Consider the following 19694-nt stretch of genomic DNA (forward strand, 5'->3'; position numbering starts at 1 on the left):
GGTCTGTGTCTAGGAGGCAGCATAGGGGATACTTAAGGTCGATAAGGTAGAGGAAGGGGTGAAACTTAATAAGGTACTAGAAAAGCTAGCTGTGCTTAAAGCAATACCCCTTTCAAAAAGGTTTATAACAAAACACTTACCATCAATTATGGACCAATCAGTTTAACAGTTTGGTGGTGAAGTTCTTAGAAATAATAATCAGGGAAAAAATTAAAAGTTACTTAGAGAAATCTGCATTATAAAGAGAGCCTGCACAGATTTATTAAAGGTAGCTTGCATTTGACTAACCTGATTGAGTTTTCTTATGAGGTAACAGAGATGGTCAGTCAAGGTAATGTAGTAGAGGTCATTTATTTAGATTTTCAGAAGGCATTTGACAAAGTCCCATGTAAAAAACCGATCAGTTAAACTGTGGACATGGAGTAAAAGGGTCAGTTCCACAGTGGATAAGAAACTGGCTTAATGATAGAAATCAGAGAGTGGTGGTAAACAGTTGCTCTTCAGACTGGAGTGAGATAGGCAGTGATGTTCCTTGGCATCACTGTCTTTGTTTGATATATTGTCAATGACTCAGACATGAGCTGCAGGGCAAAATTTTGAAGTTTGCAAATGTCACAAAAATGGGAGATGAAGTAAACAGTAAGGAGCACAGTGACACTGCAGCAACAGAAAGCAGAACGGGTAGACAGATAGCAGATAAAATTTAATACAGAGATGTGTAAAGCAATATGTTTTGATAAAAAGAACGAGGAACGATTCTAATGTATATGGATGAGAGATGATTATGTGTATGAACCTTTAAAGTTGGTGGGGCACATCGTGAATGCATTTGGTAAGGTACACGGGATCCTCGGCTTCACAAACAGGGTCTTGGAGTGCAAAAGCAGTGCCACTACGTTGAAGTTTTGAAACATTGTTACATTACAAATAAACTAAAATATGAAATTCTGCTCATCACTTCAGGAAAGAGGTGTATGTTCCAAATAAGTTGAAGGAAACACTGACTGGAATGGTTCCAGGGATGAAGGATTTCATCCATACGTCTGACTGGAGAAACTGGAGTGGTTGTACTCACAGCAAAGAAAGTTGAAAAAGATTTGACAGAAATGTGCAAGACTGAGTTTAATTAAGGAAATTAGAGAAAAACTGATTGCATTAGGGTACAGCTCAAGAACAAGGGAACGCTATTTACAGAGATCAGCAGAAGATATGGAATGATGTGAAGAAATTTATTTTTAAAAATGTAGAAAGTCTTTATGACCTGTACCTGCTGCATGTAAGGGTGGTGCAAACAAAGTCTATCAGGGCTTATAAAAGAGAAATGGATAGATACTCAAGGGACAACTATTTTCAGGGCAAAAAGAGTGGGACTGACTAAATTGCACTGTGGACTCAATGAGCCAAATAGTCTTCTGTGCCTTAATTTTATGATTCTGGAAAAATAGTTTTTCTTTTGATTTGAGTTGAATATTCAAAGGATCAAACCTGATGGTATCTGATTGCTAAATGAGAAATTCTTAAACTCACATTGGATTCCTGTTAACCAGACGTGATTGCAACTGCGGTCCAGATTCAACAGCCCACCTGCACACATGCAGAGTCCATAGGTAACTGACGATAGAACCATTAAGAGACCAGCAGCTATAATACTTACACCAATACAGTAGCTCCCCAGCCAACAGCTTTTGATGCGGAGATGAGGCCTTCAGTCCATCTGGAGTTCTTGGCGTAGAACTCTTTCTGGGATGCTGCCCCCTGTTATCAAGAAACACAAAGCCATCATGGCACATTCTCTCAAATTTCCCCTCCTCTGTTAAAGGTTCCTACATCTTGCTGGATGTGCCAGGTCTGTTACTTCATCCAAATACTCGTTCTCCATGCACCAGTGCATGACTGACAGCAGGAATTCAAACCACATCATCCTCGGTACAGAGGAGGAAACGATCTTGGGACCTTGGGCATTGTCTGAATCACAAATGATCAGAAGGGAAACTAGAACCAGGCTGAGCATAACATGGAATGGCCTTGCAAGGAGGGACAAATACATTCCCTGTTGTATTTTCCTGACCTTCCGCCATCAGTTTGGCAGGAATTCCAGTGAAATGGCAAAAACAACTTTAGGTAATTTCTTATGGTAAGAGTGTAGGCAAGTAGTCTCTTGTAAGTCTTTGCCACTGTTGCTACTAAGTTTTGCCTGAAATGCCTGGATGGAGAACTTACTGAGCAGCAATTAGAACCTATTTTAATAGCACTGTGTGCCTATATAATCACCTTTAACAGTATAGAGTTCCAGCACACTTCACAGGTGAGTATTCAGACAAAAATTGGAAACTAAGCCCAAGGAGGAAATGATATGTGACTGAATGCTTGGACTTAATGCAGGCTTTAAGAAGCATCTTTAAGTAGGAGAGGTAGATGTTTAGGGAAAGAATTCCAGATCTCAAGGCTCAGATATTTTAAGGAACAGCACAGTTGTTGCAGTGAGGCAAGTGAGGAATGCACAAGAGGCTAGAAGTGGAAGGACAGAGTTACGTTTTATGTTTTTCATCCATCCAAAACTTTGAATCAACTAATTGCCTTGCAAATTAACATGTGCTGTCTTCTAATTGATAAACTGTACCATCAACAAAACAGTGGCACAGTGGTGCAGCTAGTAGAGCTGCTGCCCGATATCCCAAGTGATCCACGTTCAATACCAGGGCTGCCTGTGTGGAATTGGTGGATTCTCCCTATTATCTTGTGCATCTCCTCCAGATGCTCTGGTTTCTTCCCACATAATTGGCACTGCAAATTGCCCCCCAGGGTGTGTGAATGAGTGCTAGAATCTGGGTGGAGTTGATGGGAATGTGGAAAGAGTAAAATGGGATTGGTGTGAATAGGTGATTGATGGTTGGCATGGATTCAGGACACCATGTATGACTATGACTAAGTTTTACAAGGCTCTTACCCTTCCACTCTCCACTATGTCCCTCTGTAGATCCTTCGATGTCAGAACCAACATTTTGACAGCATGCATCAAGTCAGTGCAAGATTCAAGGATCCTGCGGTAAATAACACAAAGAAATTTGAGGGTGATAATAGGATTTGAGGTAGTCCATTATAATTCTGGTCAAAAGGAGAAAATGTGCAGTGAAGTAGTCAATTTGATTTTTGAACCAAATCTGTAAATGGACAAGGAATGGACTGGATGAGAATGGGATTAGTTCAACATTCGAGGTGGTGAATGAGATATGTTTTTATCCTTGGACCTCGATCAAATAGGAATGACTTTAATGATGACACACCAGATGCACAGTAGACCACTGTTTTGGGTCGAATCATGCAATCCCTCCAGCAGGAACTTCCTGGAAGAAGCCCACTCCGTCCATCTTAGTGCCCTGGCCTCCCGTGTGTTACTGCCATTACACTAGGAGGGAAAAGACTCAACCACAAACAATGACAGATGGCTGGCTAGTGCACACCTCTGGAAAATTCAGACTAATGAAATTTTTAAAAAATTAAAAACGTAAAAAAACACACAAGTACTCCTGTTGCTCCCACCTCAAATCTAAAGTGGTGTGGAAATGTCACAATTTCACAGCCCCATATTACCACCAGAGCACACTTATGAAGACCACTGCAGAGAGATGACTGCAAATTTAAGACTTCCATTATTATGTGGAAATCTAGAGATGCTGACAAATACTGTCACTCTGGGAAATGTTGGTGATTGCATGGGAAATTGCTGACATTTCACAAAACGGGCTTCAGAATACCAAAGAATTGCTTTTCCCATAGAGGCTTTAATATTAAATGCAAGGCCCTTTGAGCAGGAAGCTCAATAGTGAAGCTGTATACAATGACTACCACTGTAAAATGGCATCCAAACTTGATATAGACTGATATAAACTTATGCAATTACCTCTCATTCACCTCCAGCTTTACACCAGTGTCTCCTGCCCTTGACTTGCTCAGCATTTCCTGGTTACAAGATATTAAATGGAAAAAATAACTGTTTAAACTGACAGCTTCAAAATCCAACAGGTAAATTTCATCCTATTGTATTGGTCAGTCTTTTGAAGATGAAGAAATTGAGTTCTGTATCATGTCAAACTACTCTTGTACTGTTTCTTGTAAGAAAGTATTCATCAGACAAGTACAGCTGTTTGAAAAGGCACACAGAGTTTCAGATAAAATGGTTTTCAACTTCTTGTGAACAAACTTCAGACAGGAAGAGACGGCCAGTTAATAATAAATAGAACTTAAATACAGACTTGCAGCAATACAGAGTTCTTGCTATCTCTGCATACTCACAATCTTCACATTCTACCCAGTGCTCCAGCTCATTCCACACACCTTTGCTCTATAAAGGAGTCACATAATATGTTGCTTTAAACTTAATATGTTGCTAAACTTATCATGTTGTCTCATAATATGTTGCTTTAAACTTTAACTTAATATGTTATATTAAGTTAACTTGGAACTGAAATTCCAGAATTATAAAAATGTGGTCAAGTACAATGAAAATTTTCTCTTTGTGAGTGTAAACACACACAAATATGATAACTTTTCCCCCCAAAAGGTCTTAATTTGCATGTCGTGTTTCACTTTGTGGAAAATCTGTACACAATGATGTGTGAGCTTAACCAGGCACTCACTGACACAGTCAAACAGGACAATCTACAAGAAAACCTCCGACCACACCTATTTTACCAACTCCATCTAACAACTTATCATCATGTTTGAATTTAGAATTGCCTTTCGAGCAAAAGAACCAGTCAGGAAGAGATCATAGGGTCTCCACCAAATATGATCATGGCCTAACTTCGACACAAACTCCACCTTCCCATCCAAACCCCACATTCCTCGATTCCTTCAGCACCCAAAAAAATCTACTGATCTCAGTCTCGATGTATTCATCAAAAGCCGTCTGGCATAAGAAGTTCAAAAGGTTCACAACTATCATCTCAGCTCTGAAAGGCTGATCCTCATTCTGACATTATGCTCTACAATTTTAAATTCTTCAGCGAGAGGAACTAGTCATTTAACATTGACCCTGTCAAGTCTAAGGTCAAATAAGACCAACAAATGGCAGAATACTGGGAAGTAACAGATGAAGAGCACATACACAAATGGCTAGAGGTGCAAGATGGGTATGCCAAGTGATTAAGGCAGCACAAGAGATGCTTTATTTTAATGGCCAAGGTATAGAATACAAGAGAAAGGAGGTCATGCTAGAACAGTAGAAAGCACCAGTCAGACTACTGCTGCAATACTATACACACTTTCATATTACATGATGTGACGATGCTACAGGGAGTACAGAGGAGATTTGCAGGAACAATGCCACAGCTGGAGAATTCAATCAATGAGGAAAGATTCACTGGGTGGGTTTGTTTGCCCTGGAACAGAGGCCATAGTGAGATTTATAGGAAGTATATAAAATCATGGGTGGGTTCGGGAGAACAACAAGGATCCACTTCCTTTAGAAAGAGGTCAATAGAGACAAAGATTTAAAATAGCTGGTAAGATTATCAGGAAACTGAGGAACTTTATTTTCACATGAAATACAACAGATGGCTGGAACTTGCTGCCTGCAAGGGCAATTGAGGCAGAAATCCTCACCACTTTTAAAAGTTTCCTGGAGAAGGACATTCAGGGATCTGGGTGTCCTGGTACATGATTTGCAAAAGGCTAATATGCAGGTAAAGCAAGGAATTAGGAAATCTAATGGAATGTTATCATTCATAGTGAGGGAACTGATACATATGTAGGGAAGTTATGCTTTAGTTATATAGGGTATGGTGAGACCACACATGTAGCACTCGATACAGTACTGGTCGTCTTAGTATGGTAATGTATTAGAAGCAGTTCAGAGAAGGTTTATTAGATTAAAATCTGGAATGGGCAGGTTGTCATACAAGGAAAGGGTGGACAGCCTTGGCTTGTGCCTACTGGAGTTCAAAAGAGTGATACATGATTTGATTGAAACATACAAGGTTCTGAGGAGTCTTGATAAGGTGGAAGTGGGGAGAATGTTTCCACGTGGGAGAATCTAGAAGCAGGGGTCACTATTTAAGAAGAGGAGCCGTCCCTTTAAGACACAGATGAGGCAATTCGTTTATACTGAGGACTGTGAATCTTTAGAACTCTTTTCCTCAAAGGCCAGTGGAAGCTGAGCCTTTGAATATTTTAAGGCAGAGGTAGATAGATTCCTGTTATGCAGCAGGGTGAAAGGCTCTATGGGTAGACAGGAATTTGGAGATGAGGTCACAATCAGATCACCCGTGATCTTATTAAATGGTGGAACAGGTTTGACGGGCTGAGTGGTCCCCGCCTGCTCCCAATTTATTTGTTTGTATATGTGACTGCCATCACCTACATAGTTACTAACCGAGAGCTGGGAAGTGGGACTTGGACTGAGCAGAGATACAAGAGACTGCAGATGCTGGAAGCTGGAGCAGAAGACAATCTGCTGCAGGAACTGGAGGAGTCTAGATGAAGGGTCTCAACCCGAAACGTCGACTGTCCATTTTCCTCTACAGATGCCGCCTGACCTGCTGAGTTCCTTGACAGGTTGTTTTATGCTTCGACTGAATAGCTTATTTTGGCAAGTCCAGACTCAATGGACCAAATTTTTCCTTTCAATGTGGCAAATTACTCTGATCCTAAGGTTCCTGAAGAATGTTAAGCCTTCTGTGAGATCCCGTCCCAATCTTCTAAACCATAGAGAATGCATCCTTTTTACTCAGTCTCTTATCACAAACGTTCTGCATTAATTCCCAGGAATCAATTTTGCTCTAAGATTATCTTCATGCACACCACAATATCCTCTCTTCCAGAAATGCACTCTTGGCACAACAGAATATTATTACACCTCTTTATTGTTCTAGCTAATGAAATTAGCACAGGCGCTGATCGAAATCACCTCTATCCTTGTAGTAGCTGCCTCAACAGCTGCAGATGTGGCAGACATCTCCTGTTCCACGAGATCACCCAGCTCTTTTTGTTTGATGTCTCTTCCTTTAGGCCTGAGTTCCTAAAATGAACATATATACAGCAGTCAGCGGCATGACAGATGATAGAGAATTTGTAGAAAACTCAGTCAGCCCAGAATCTCGAGAGCTGCACAAATGGTTCAGCTGTGACATATTTTGTCTTGAATGGTGGTGAAGCACATTGACAAGACAACACAGGTCCAATTCTTGAACCGTGTCACTTCAGTTGTTCTCAGACGGAGAAACAGTGTGGGTAACTCTGATTGGACCTTCCCACAATTTAGGTTGGCTCAATCTGCTCCTAACTTTATCCAAAGTTTTTCCAAACTTACAGCTACAGACTCAGCTTCTTACCTCTGCAATGGTGTTTATCTGGTTGAGACTCTCTCTCACTTTTGTGCAATCCGCAGTGCTCAGTGTTGTTGAGTCCTTCAAATTGGAGAAGTAGGAGAGTACGTCTCTGCCACACTGCTTACATGCTTCTAACAGGTCTAACAATTTGAAAACATAATGTAAAGTCTGCGCAGAACGGTATGACCAATATTATAAATGCACAACAACAGAGTCAAGTATTTTGTTTCAAGTTCTCTCATGTACTCACCCTGGACCCAACCCACAGGTCTTCTTTGACATTGTAAATTATGAAACAAACAGAAACCAGCCAGGATTACTACTCATAGACCTGCTGATCAAACTGAGTAAAGCTTAACTGTGCTGTACTTGTGGCCAAACAAGTACCATCCCTGTCCACCAAAAAGTCAGAACACACATAAGAAAGCAATATCAAAGAAGATCCCCATTGCAACTAATAATCTTTTAAAAAAAAACGTCAATAAGAACAAAATAATCTTAAAGAAATCAATAAACCCATTTCTTTATTTTGACAAATTATCACTGATTTTTTAAGAGCAGCAAATACACACAATCCGCTTGCACATAGAACACACTTAAGAGTCCGAACTAGAGATAAGCCTTCATCTTAAGATATGCCCACTTAATTACCTGTACCAAGTCACAGGAAGATGGAATGTGAAACGTTGGGCTGTTTCTGTTCCCTTCTTCCCTATTAAGGTAGAATTTCATGAAAGATGCAGAGAGCGTTAGAACAGAGGAGGGAAGATTGAACTGTGCGGGGTGGGGTGGGAGGTTAGGAGACAGAGTAAGGAGGGAAAGGCGGAATGGGGGTGGGAGAGACAGAGCTGGGTGGTACGAGAGAAGGCAGCCTGGGGAGAGACGGACCAGATGAAGGGAAATTAAGGAGAGATGGAGGGACGGAAAATGAAGAGTATTGTTCCTGCAGTGTAAAAGTGTGCAGTTATGAGGCTGGCTATCTGTTTGGTGTCACTCCCCCATCCACTGGTCTAAACTCTTGAAAATACTTATTGCTTAATTTCATCCACACATTTTCATCAACTCTCTGTGATCTTCTGAAAAAGTGGGAAAGCCTGTTATTCTGCACCCATTGGCAAAGCATCTTTCATCCTGAACTTCTCACAATGTGGTCACTGAAAGGACCAATTCACAGAATTCTCTTTCTGTACCACGTCATCAGCACGTGCACAGTAAGAGGAGTGTGGAGGGATACAGGTAATTAGAGTGAATTGTGCAAAGATAAGTTGGACTATAGAACCTGTGTTTGTGCCATGGATTCAATGCAATTCAAATTGATCCAAATTAGGGAGGAAATTGGAGGAGGGAAAATAAGATTCCACCTCAAGCTCTGGTTGAACTTATACTGAGCTGATTTTGCTGCTTTTCTGGGAATGATGTGCACTCGGGGTTGAATCACTGTCGGCTGAAAGGGTGACTCTGCTAACATATTTCGATGTGGATAGGTTACCAAAAAACATTAGGAAGGAATACTTCCTTCATCTCAACTCTACCCCCAGTGCTCTGGATCTCCTAATGATTTGTTAAAATACTTTAGTAAGAATATCTATATCCAATTGTTAAATTGCTGAAATTAAGAATTTATTTCCAAATTATCCCCAATTTCTGGGGAAGCTTGAGGCAAGAGATTAGAAAATGTAGAAAATGTTGGTACCAGTAGGTAAACTGCCCATTTCAGACAAATTATCCCCTTGTAAACTAGTGTGCAATTGAAATGTCAGGATATTTCATGATCACCCACCATTCATTCCAAATCATATCTAGGCAAGAACCCTGCACCTCTCGGCCAGCAGCTGAGGAGACAGCAGTGGCTGTTTGTTTGGAAAAACGCAAGAACTAATTGTTCCACCTTAAGCACCTGTCTGCACACAGCAGAGTGACGGCGTTACTCACCGTCTGCACACAGCAGAGTGACGGCGTTACTCACCGTCTGCGGACAGCAGAGTGACGGCGTTACTCACCGTCTGCGGACAGCAGAGTGACGGCGTTACTCACCGTCTGCGGACAGCAGAGTGACGGCGTTACTCACCGTCTGCACACAGCAGAGTGACGGCGTTACTCACCGTCTGCACACAGCAGAGTGACGGCGTTACTCACCGTCTGCGGACAGCAGAGTGACGGCATTGGTAACTGCAGACAAAAGACGTTACTTACTATCAGCCTGCTCCATTGGAACCATATGGGAGGTGGCACTACCCTGAACAATGGTGTCACTCATCAAATGGGTAAAGAGGGTCACTGACTGCAGCAGGCTGCTAGCATCTGAAAAATAAATAAATATTTGAGAGAATTAAAAAACTGAGCACAGTAATGCCTAATATAAGATCTAACTTACATGGTATACAATGATTTCCTGTCCTTATCATAAATAATTTCCCACTCCTTTCATCACTATTCCTACCCCCGAAGGTATTGATCATGCTGGCATACACTTTCCAGGCACTGTCTGGAACTTGATCAACCATGAGAACCACATCCATTAAAGAAAAAGCACAAGGTCAAAAATAGAAACTGTAATGACAACAACACAGTAATCATTTCAATTTGCAACTCCCCAGGTAACTAAACAGTCAATTTTCACTGCATTTAAGTGCCAACAGGTGAGTGAGAATAAAAAATATTGGGAATTAGAGGGATATGGGTAATCTTGTACAAAAAAACCCCAGAACCAGTCAGGTTTATCAGGCAATTGGGAAGACAAATTACCCTCGTACTTATTACAATGGAGTTGCAGTAAAACAGTAAAGAAGTGTTGCGGCATTTAATGAGTGTTTGATGCAACCAAACTTTGCATGTTGTATGGTTTCCTTAACTCACTAAGGAAGGATATATTTGCTGTAAAGTGTAGTTACAAAGAGTTCACAGGATTCCCTGCAGTGATGAAACAGCAGCCCTATAAGGAGAAAGTGACTTGACTGGGCACATGTTCCCTAGACTCTGCAAGGATAAATGGTGATCTCTTGGATCACATGAATGTTGAGAGGCTGCTTTGCCTGGCAAGGGTCTAGAACTATAAGTTCAAGTTCATTGTCATGGACCTACACATCCAGGGTATAAGTGCCATGAAAATTAGCTTTTGCAGCAGCACAGCACATTACAGACATGACAAACATCAATTACATAAACTTAAATTAACATAAATTATACATAACTTACACAACACAATAAACAAAAATAACATAACGACATTAGCGCAAGTTCAGGGAAATGTAGTCAGAGATAGAATTAGGGTTTTTCAGGTTGGTTCAAGAACCTGACGGCAGTGGGGAAGAAGCTGTTGTTGAACCCTGAGGTGTGGGTCTTCAGGCTCCTGTACCTCCTGCCTGATGGCAGCATCGAGAAGAGGGCATGGCCTGGATGGTGGGGGACCTTAATCATGGATGTTGCCTAAGAAATTGCCTCTTGTAGAGGTCCTCGATGGTAGGGAGTGCTGCACCCATGATGGAACTGGCTGAGCCCACCACCCTCTTGCATTCCTGTGCATTGGAGTTTCCATAACAGGCGGTGATTCAACCAGTCAGAATACTTTCCGCTGTACATCTATCGAAGTTTGTCAGAGTCTTCGGTGACATGCCGAAGAGACGCCGCCATGCCCTCTTCATGGTTGCGTCTATGTGCTGGGCCCAGGGTAGGTCCTCCCAGATGTTGACACCCAGGAACTTGAAGCTGCTCACCCTTTCCACTGCAGACTTTCCAATGAGGACTGGTGCTAGTTCGCCTGACTTCCCCTTCCTGAAGTCCACAATCAGTTCCTTGGTTTTGGTGACGTTCAGCACGAGGTTGTTGTTTTGACACCACTCAACCAGCTGACCCATCTCACTCCTATATGCCTCCTCACCACCATCTGTGATTCTGTCAACAACTGTGGTGTCATTAGCGAATTCGTAGATGGCATTGGAGCTATGCTTAGCCACACAGTCGTAAGTGTAGAGAGAGTAGAGCGAGGGGCGCATGCAACCGAGTTGATGGTCAGTGAGGAGGTTTTCGATCCGTCCTGATTGTGGTCTCCCAGTGAGAAAGTCAAGGATCCAATTGCAGAAGGAGGTACAGAGGCCCAGGTCTTGGAGCTTGACAATAACCTTTGAGGGGATGATGGCATTGGACGCAATGCTGTCATCATGGTCTGAGAATAAGGGGTTGCTTAGTTAGAGCCAAAGGAAAAATTTCTTCACTCAAGGACTTCGACCATTAGAATTCTTCATCAGAGACGGATGTGGAAGCTTGATTATTCAGTAGATTCAAGCCTGAGATCGATAGCTTTTTTAAATACTTAAGAGAATCAAGGAATATGGTGATGGTGCAGAAAGGCGGATTCACATTAGAACATCAGGCAGTCGATCAGTCGAAAAGCCTGCTCTCAATCCTCTCTCTCATGGAGGTATGATGCTCTGTTGCAATACTGAGGGAATCCTGCACTGGCAGAGATGCCATTTTTCAGATGAATGCTAAACTAAGGGCCCACCTGCCCTCAGATGGATTCAAAACTCCCATGGGATTAAATCAAAGATGATTGAGGAGCTCTCCCCAATTGCAAGGACTGAGGTTTGTTCTCAGATTAACATCACCAAAATACATGACCTGATCCTGATCTTTGTAGCTGTGTTTCCAACAGTGCCCAGATTTCACATAGAAACAGGACACAGCCCTACTCGATTCATTGACTGAGTAGTAGTCCTTCCTCTGGGTTGATTGTTATATGACCTACTGGCTATTTGTTTGCCATCAAGGACACCCATTTCAAATGGAGAGCATTCCCTCTGTACTGTTCTGCAATGGCAAAGGAATATAAAGAAGTGGAGAAATGCAAGTCAGTCTATGAAGCCTGCTTTTCCTGACTTCTCCACTGCAGAAAAACCCACCCCTTTTAGTTCTTGCTTTAAACACTCATTGTCTGCAAACTACCAGATTCCGGTAACGTGACTAGTTGGAGTCAGGGAGGAGCTGAAAAGAAACAGTCAAGGACCATGGTAACTTTCAGTACCACAACCAATGCATGACAATGTGAGCTGTACGGGTCTGTGGCACCTTGACTGGAGAGCATCAGGTTCCTAAATCAATTCCCAAAACAACTTTAGAGCACAGTCCATACGGGAGTCAGTGTGGCTTTCTACAAGCAGCAGCCCCAGCCTTCAGTGCACTCATGGCTACTCCTTGTGATTACCCTGCTTGTAGCTACTCCTAAAGCTCCTCTTCCTGCAACCAAACCGATGCCTAGAATGGACTGTTCTTGAGCACTGAGCTTCTGATGGAGAAGCAGAATAAATATTCAAGAAAGCAAACGAATTGGACAACGAAACAACACTAATACGCTGACACCAATGTAGATATTCCCCTATCATGCATACAGATTTCTCTTAAACAAAACTTGGTCACAGTCCTAAAATCAATCCTGCCCATGATTACTGAACGAGTTGAGCAGTGGGTAACCTTAAATATATCCTAAGGATATTACTGGAACCCGACTTGAACTGAAATTCCCACCTGCCTGGGCCAGGGGAATATGATTCTGAAATGGCTGAACAAAGTCACACACACTACAAACCAAGTAGTTAGTGTTTGTCACATTGATAGTCCCTCAAATCTCACCTGATTTGTCAGATAGATACTTTGTATGTCCATTCTGTAGTCTGTTGAGGGAATCCAGTGTAACCTGAGCTCTTGTGATGAGATAATCTGCAGAAAGAAATCGGCTACATTAGGGTTCAACGTTAGTTTATAAGTTTCTCTCGCTGATTTACATAAAGCTGCTTCAGTATGATCAGCACAGCATTAAAAGTTTTTCTTTGGGTGTGAAGAATGGGACGTAGTCTCCACAGTTCCCCTCCTATATCTCCAAACCACACAATGCTGGCAAACCTCACTTATATAGGAGCAGAAGTTGAAAAATAATCTCCAGAGTGTTACAATCACTTGGGATCATAACTCCACCTCCCATCCCTGCTCTCATCCAGCAAGGCACCAAGGTATAAACACAGATGCACAAATTGACCCTTCAAAGTGCTCTCTGACTTTTGCCAGACCGACTGTGTTAATTTCCAGAGGACAAGTCAGAACTGCTCTCCTGATTCCACGTCTTCCAATGACTAAGTGCCTAATGATCCAGTTAAAGGTAGCAGCATGCAGTTAAGGTTCACCTCCTACCACTGCACAACATGCCTGCTAAATCTGGCCTGAAGTCCACTGTTCTATGGTGTTCCAATTCAATGACTCGCACAGCTATCAGCTTTTACCAAGCTGGTAATCAGGAATTTAATTCATAGGTTTTTACCTGTTCCTCTGACTAGCCGGCCTGCTGCAGCTCTTTCAGGCTACACTGTTACACCTGGGTGTTCCTCTGCACAGTATCAACCATTTCCCAAAGTCACACAGGAACTGTCATGAGAGACGTCATGTGTGTCCCTGAGAGAGGGTAGCAGCTGACAGTGCCTCTGTCCCAGCTGTCCACCTCCTAGACTTCAGTGCTACTGTGGGTGCCACTCATGTTTGTTTTCTGTAGGAATGGGGAGTTGGCTCCTCGCAATACCTGAAGCAAGTAAATAGCTCGAGCTTTTCCCAACAGTGCAGAGCAAGTTAGATTTATAAAGAGCAAAGGACACAAAGGGACAGAATGCTGCTTTCTGCGTAGCAAGTTTTCCATTTCTCTGTGAACATGCAATCATATGAATTAGAAGCAGGAGGAGGTACAGCCCCTCGAACCTGCTCCACTGTTTAATAAGACCACGGCAGATCTGATCGTAACCTTAATTTCACTTTCAAACTAGTCCCACTTGCCAGCTCTCAGTCAGTAACTGCAGGTGACGCCAATGAAGCAGACAAACGCATTGGGAACCACCCAGCCCCTCAAGCCTGTTCCAGCATTTAATAAGATCATGGGTGATCTGATTATGACTCCAACTCCACATTCCTATCTATCCGCAGAACCTTTTGTTCCTTGCTTAACAAGAACCTATCCACCCCTTCCTTAGAAATATTCAGAGGCTCTGTTTCCATTGGCCTTTGAGGAAAAGAGTTCCGAAGTCTGTATCAGGAAAGAGGAAGTGTTAGAAATAGGCATCAAAGTTGGCATGGATGAGGTGGCTCGAAAGGGACTGTCTCTGTGCTGCATAATATGACTGTGACCCATAATCCTCAGTTTAAACAACTTGCCTCACCTCTATCTTAAATTGGGGGGTGGCAGGGGGAAATGACCCTTATTTTCAAAAAGTGGCCCCAAGTATTAAATCATCCCATAAGATGAAATATCTTCATCTTCTTCACGTGCACCTCGTCAAGCCCTCTCAGGATCTTCAACGTTTTAATCACGTTCCTGCCCACTCTTCTGAACACAAATGGATGGCCTAGCATGTCCAAGCTCTCCTCACATGAAAACCTGGCCATTTCCAGGTATTTGTCAAGTAAACTTTCAAACACTATGTACTAACATACAGTGAAATGATTCTGCCCAAAATATGCACATCTCTTCCCTGATCCTTAATATTTAAAAGTTATTTTGATCTCAAACCTTTCAGTAAATCAGCTTCAATACTGCTTCACATTCTATTATTTACAACCAACTACATTTGGTTCAAATTCTGGCCAGCCTCTTACTTTCTGTATTTACCTGCAGAACTGGTGCAGCCAACGTGAAGGGGGTCCTCCAACCTGTTAAGAGCATCCTGAATGATTCCCTCTGCTTCCTCAACTGCAGAGCGCAGAAGAGCAAACTGTTCATCAAGTAGCTGCTTCTGCAGAGCTTGCTCATGGCTCTCCTGAAGAATGCAGACACATAAACCTGGCATGATATCCAAAGCATGCAAGCCCGTCCAGTCACACAGGGCAACCCAAACACACCCCCAGGCCAGGTACACAGCTCAACCAATTCACACATCCAGCCCAGTCACACAGCACAATTCAAACACATACCCAGCACAGTCACACAGCACAATTCACATACCCAGCCCAGTCACACAGTAAAATCAAACACACTGAGCCCTGTTACACAGGGTAACCAAATAACCCAGTAGCTTGAACAAACTGAAGGCAGATTACTGAATACACCAGCACATGTGCCAGTATGGCTCAACTGGAAGCTCACCCTACTGAGTATATCATCTAGGCAGACACTTTAATAGCACACAGAAGGAATGGTGCATGCAGACAATGTTCTATTGGTAAGACATTTAACCAAGTCTCATCAACCTATTGTGGTAGATGTTAAAGATCACGTCCAAAGAAGAGGGCATTCTTGCTCACAGAATAACCACAAGCAGGCCATTCACCTCAGCAAACAGCTCAACTGGTGTTGTAAGATAGTCAAAGGCTGACTTCAGTTTCAGTCCTGACCAGAGCAACTGATCCATGTACCTTTTCATTCAGCTGATTCTGCAGCCCCTCAACCGTTCGACTAGTGCTGTCCTTCTCCGCTGACAGGGCCTCCTTCACCTGCTCCAGCTCATCACGCAGTGTGGTTAATGTGCTCTCCTTCTCATCCACGGCCTGGCTTAGTGCCACCTTTTCTGATGTCAGCGATTCGATGGTCGATGCCATTACAGTGCTTGCCTGACGGGATCAGACAAACAGGAAAAAAATTAAGGAAGCATCTTGGATTTACTGAAGGAATTACTTCTATGTCTTAAAGCAATCAATTGGTGTCCATTATGGTGAATGTTTCCAGCATTTTCTACTTTTAATAAAATGAGCAGTTAAACTTATTGCCAAAATTAATCAATTATCCATTTTACAATGTTTATTAATAGTCAGATGTGAGAGAGACCCAAGTTTAGGTAACACTTGCTCTGGGCTCAAGTTTTTAATGTTGAGAATGAACCTCCGTTCTCCCTGCCTCACCCCAGGTATCTGTCCTCTTCCCAATCTGAAGACAAGTAAATAATTTTCCCAATAAATGGATTATTGTAGCAATAGGAAAACTAGTTTCATCCTTGATTACACAAACATCACCCTCACTGTGGAAACTGGTGACGTCAACCTTATCAGCTGGGTGTCCAGATCCATGAGGATCAGGACAATCATCTCATTGTGATTGCTGTCAGATCCCATAAAGATTCTCCAAACACAACCTGCTTTAATTCAAATACAATCTGTATGTTTTTCTTTACAGCATGGCACCATTGGTTGAAGCTACACATAGGATGTGATTGCGCTGGTGAGAGTGCAGAGCAGATTCAATAGGATGTTGCCTGGATTGAAGGACTTCAGTTATTGGGAAATAATGGATAGGTTGGGATTGGAGCGAAGTAGGATGAGGGGTGACTTGATACAAGCATATAAGATTATGGGAGGCATAAATAGGATATAGTCTAAACCTTTTTTCTATGGTATGGGTATCAAAAACAAGAGAGCATAGGTTTAAGGTGAGAGGAAGGAAATTTGAAGAGGATCTAGGTGAGTGAGTTAAAGGGGATCTGTCTAAGTTTTTTTTTAACCCAGAGGAGGTGGTGGAATCAGATGCAATTACTACATTTAAAAGGCACTTAAATAGATACTTAAGTAGGCAAGGCATAGGAGGATACAGTCCTAATGCTGGCAAATTAGTGCAGACGGGTAAAGAGGTCGACAAGGACATGGTGAGCTGAAGGGCCCGTTCCTGTGCTGTACGACTATGAATAAAAGCAAGAGGCGGCTTCCTGTTCTGAACTCACTTCCCACACAATCTCCAAAGGCAAAGAAAGTGGAGAGGTGGTGCAGTCTGCAAGTGGCTTTGTACATCTCCTAAAGCTCTGTTATGTAACAAAGGGAGGTCTTAAGTCCAGCCATCAAGCTGACTCAGAGTTGGGAATTTAAAATAAACTAGAGATAAGAAGAACACTTGAACAATCAGTGCTCCTGTGCTGAAGCCTTACGCCTGATCAGGGTTGTAGTGGTGGGGCTTGGATTGATCCATTTAACTTCAACCAAGGAGTGCAACAAACCCCCACTAAATATTCTCCCCTCAACCCATGGACATTTCAGATGCAGTGAATGTTGTGATCAGGAACATCAAACCTCATTGTTTTAACCTCTTTCTATCTGGGATGTTCAGGTGATGTGCAGCCTGCCCCAAGCATCTCAACAGAAGAGCTCCGGATCCAATCTGGAATCCCATGGTTTACGATGCCCATTTTCACAGAACCAGTACACAAATCATTTTAACCTTACTGTTCAGTGAGTCCATACATATCGGCCAAGTAAATGGAACGGGGGTTCCAGACCTCACTCTCTAATCGTGAAAGTCATTCCTGTATAATCTCACCTGTTTAGAGTCTTCGTGTGAGCTCTTCAAGGACACTACTTCGTCATTCCTGGATTGGAGCTCCTCCTGTAGAGTTTCTAACTTGTGAGTCTGCTCCTGCTCCTATTGTTTGAGGAAAGAGAAATTCATCATCTTTAAAGGCAGCTATTCAGAGGCACCAAAGTGCCTCTTCTACCTAAGAGGCAAAGGGCTGAAGAAGGAGGAATCCGGTAAGAGATGGGAGTGGACCACAGAATAAAGTTGTTACAGCCTTTTGCCTCTTCTACCTATCACCTCTCAGCTTATTACACCTTCTCCCCCTCCCCCACCTTCCCCCCTCACCTGAACTCACCTATCGCCTAAACTCACCTATCTCCTGCAGGCATGTACTCCCCCCCCTTCTCCCCACCTCTTGTTCTGGCTTCTGCCCTCTTCCTTTCCAGTCCTGATGAAGGGTCTCGGCCCGAAACGTCAATTATTTATTGGATGGATACTGCCTGACCTGCTGAGTTTCTTCAGCACTTTGTGTTTTTAGATCTAGGCTCCTCTTAACTTAATTCAAGAATGTCTTTGTTGATCCTGCTCTGTTCCAAAGTTCTCTCAGCCTTCCCAACCTTCCTCATAACTGCAACTTTCCAGTTCTGGAGACATCTCAGTAAATCTTCTCTGCACCGTTTCTGGTCTAATCACATCTTTCCCATATCGTGACAGACAGGAAGTATGCAGCTGTGGTCTTAACTAGTAACAGAAAATGCTGGAGGAATGGAGCCAGTCAAGCAGCATCTGTGGAAAGAGAAAACAGTTAATATTTTGGGTCAGAGCTGAGGAAGGGTCCCTGACCCTTTCCACAGATGCTGCTTGAATGGATGAGTTCTTCCACAGTTTTCTGTTTTTCTTTCAGATTCCAGCATCTACAGTGTTATTTGTTTTCTGTGGTCTAGCTCATGTCGTATACAGTTTCCAGCAAAACCTCCCTGCTCTTTTTTCCTATGCCTCTGCTAATAAAGGAAAACATCCCACAAACCTTCCTAACCACATCCTCTGCCCCTCCACACCACTTACTGTGGATTCCCGTGCCTTTTGCATTAACTCACACTTTTGCAGATTATATTTCATTTAGCACTTTTCTCGCGAACTGACCAGACCATCCATAATTTCCTGTACCTGAATGTATTCCTGCTCTAGGTCAACCACATGGCTGATGTTTACATCCTCTGCAGATTTTTTTTTATCATTTACCCACACAACATAGGAGGAGGCCATTCACCCACTAAGTCTATGCTGGCTCACAGAGCAATCTCAATCCCTCACTAATTTTTCCTCTGTAACCTATTCTCCCTACATTCCCACCAACTCCCCTCAGATTCTACCACTCAGTTACACTCTGGGGACAATTTGCAGTCACCGATTAACCTACCATCCTGCATATTTTTGGGATGTGGGAGGAAACTGGATAACCTGGAGGAAACACACATAGTCACAGGCAGAACATCCAAACCAGAGGTTAGCATTCAACCCCAGTAGATTCCTGGCACTGTGTTAGTTTTACTAGCTGTACCACTGTGCCATGGCCTCATTCAAGTCTAAATCATTAACATGTACAACAACAAGCAAGAAACCGAGTACCGAGTCTTGGGAATTCCACTGGTAACAGCTTTCCAATCACATCCTACAACCAGTACCATTTCCTTCCTGCAACTGAGCTAACTTTGCCACTCTCCTTTGGATCCCATGCACCCATTTTAGCACCTGCTACGTGGAACCCTGTCAAAAACCCTGCTAAAATCCGCAACGGCTACATCAAACACACTGCTCTCATCAAAAAGGGTGCCAAATATAAGATTCCTAGCAAATAGGCAATTTTGAATTGAATTTTGTTTGGCTTTATCTTCACATGTGCCAAAGTGTCAAGGAATCTGCAAAATTGATGATTCATATAAATATCCAGCAAACACTGCTGGAAGTGTCAGTGGGTCTACCTGGAACAGGGGCAGGACCAGGTTTGGCTGCAGTATTCTGTAGCCAGGCAAACACCCTCTGTCCACACTTACATATGAACAACTAATTGCATTAATATAGCACCTTTGATACAGTAAGAAGATCCCAAGATGTTCTACAGG

General features: G+C 42.7%; 1 protein-coding gene across 2 annotated transcripts in view; it reads right to left on the reverse strand.

Moving 5' to 3' along the window:
• The window catches only part of hip1 (huntingtin interacting protein 1), a 236106-nt gene that overhangs the window by 11136 nt on the left and 205276 nt on the right, over positions 1-19694 (reverse strand). For both annotated transcript variants that reach the window (XM_052035356.1, XM_052035357.1), the window contains exons 17-26: positions 17596-17697; positions 15711-15905; positions 14968-15115; positions 12954-13040; positions 9522-9629; positions 7332-7468; positions 6908-7018; positions 3902-3960; positions 2948-3041; positions 1655-1755 (exon numbers count right to left, since the gene is read on the reverse strand). In XM_052035356.1, the coding sequence (XP_051891316.1) occupies positions 1655-1755; positions 2948-3041; positions 3902-3960; positions 6908-7018; positions 7332-7468; positions 9522-9629; positions 12954-13040; positions 14968-15115; positions 15711-15905; positions 17596-17697 (1142 nt within the window). The remainder of the gene's footprint in view (positions 1-1654; positions 1756-2947; positions 3042-3901; positions 3961-6907; positions 7019-7331; positions 7469-9521; positions 9630-12953; positions 13041-14967; positions 15116-15710; positions 15906-17595; positions 17698-19694) is intronic.

This window comes from Pristis pectinata, chromosome 21, assembly GCF_009764475.1.
Source record: "Pristis pectinata isolate sPriPec2 chromosome 21, sPriPec2.1.pri, whole genome shotgun sequence".
NCBI classification, from domain to species: domain Eukaryota; kingdom Metazoa; phylum Chordata; class Chondrichthyes; order Rhinopristiformes; family Pristidae; genus Pristis; species Pristis pectinata.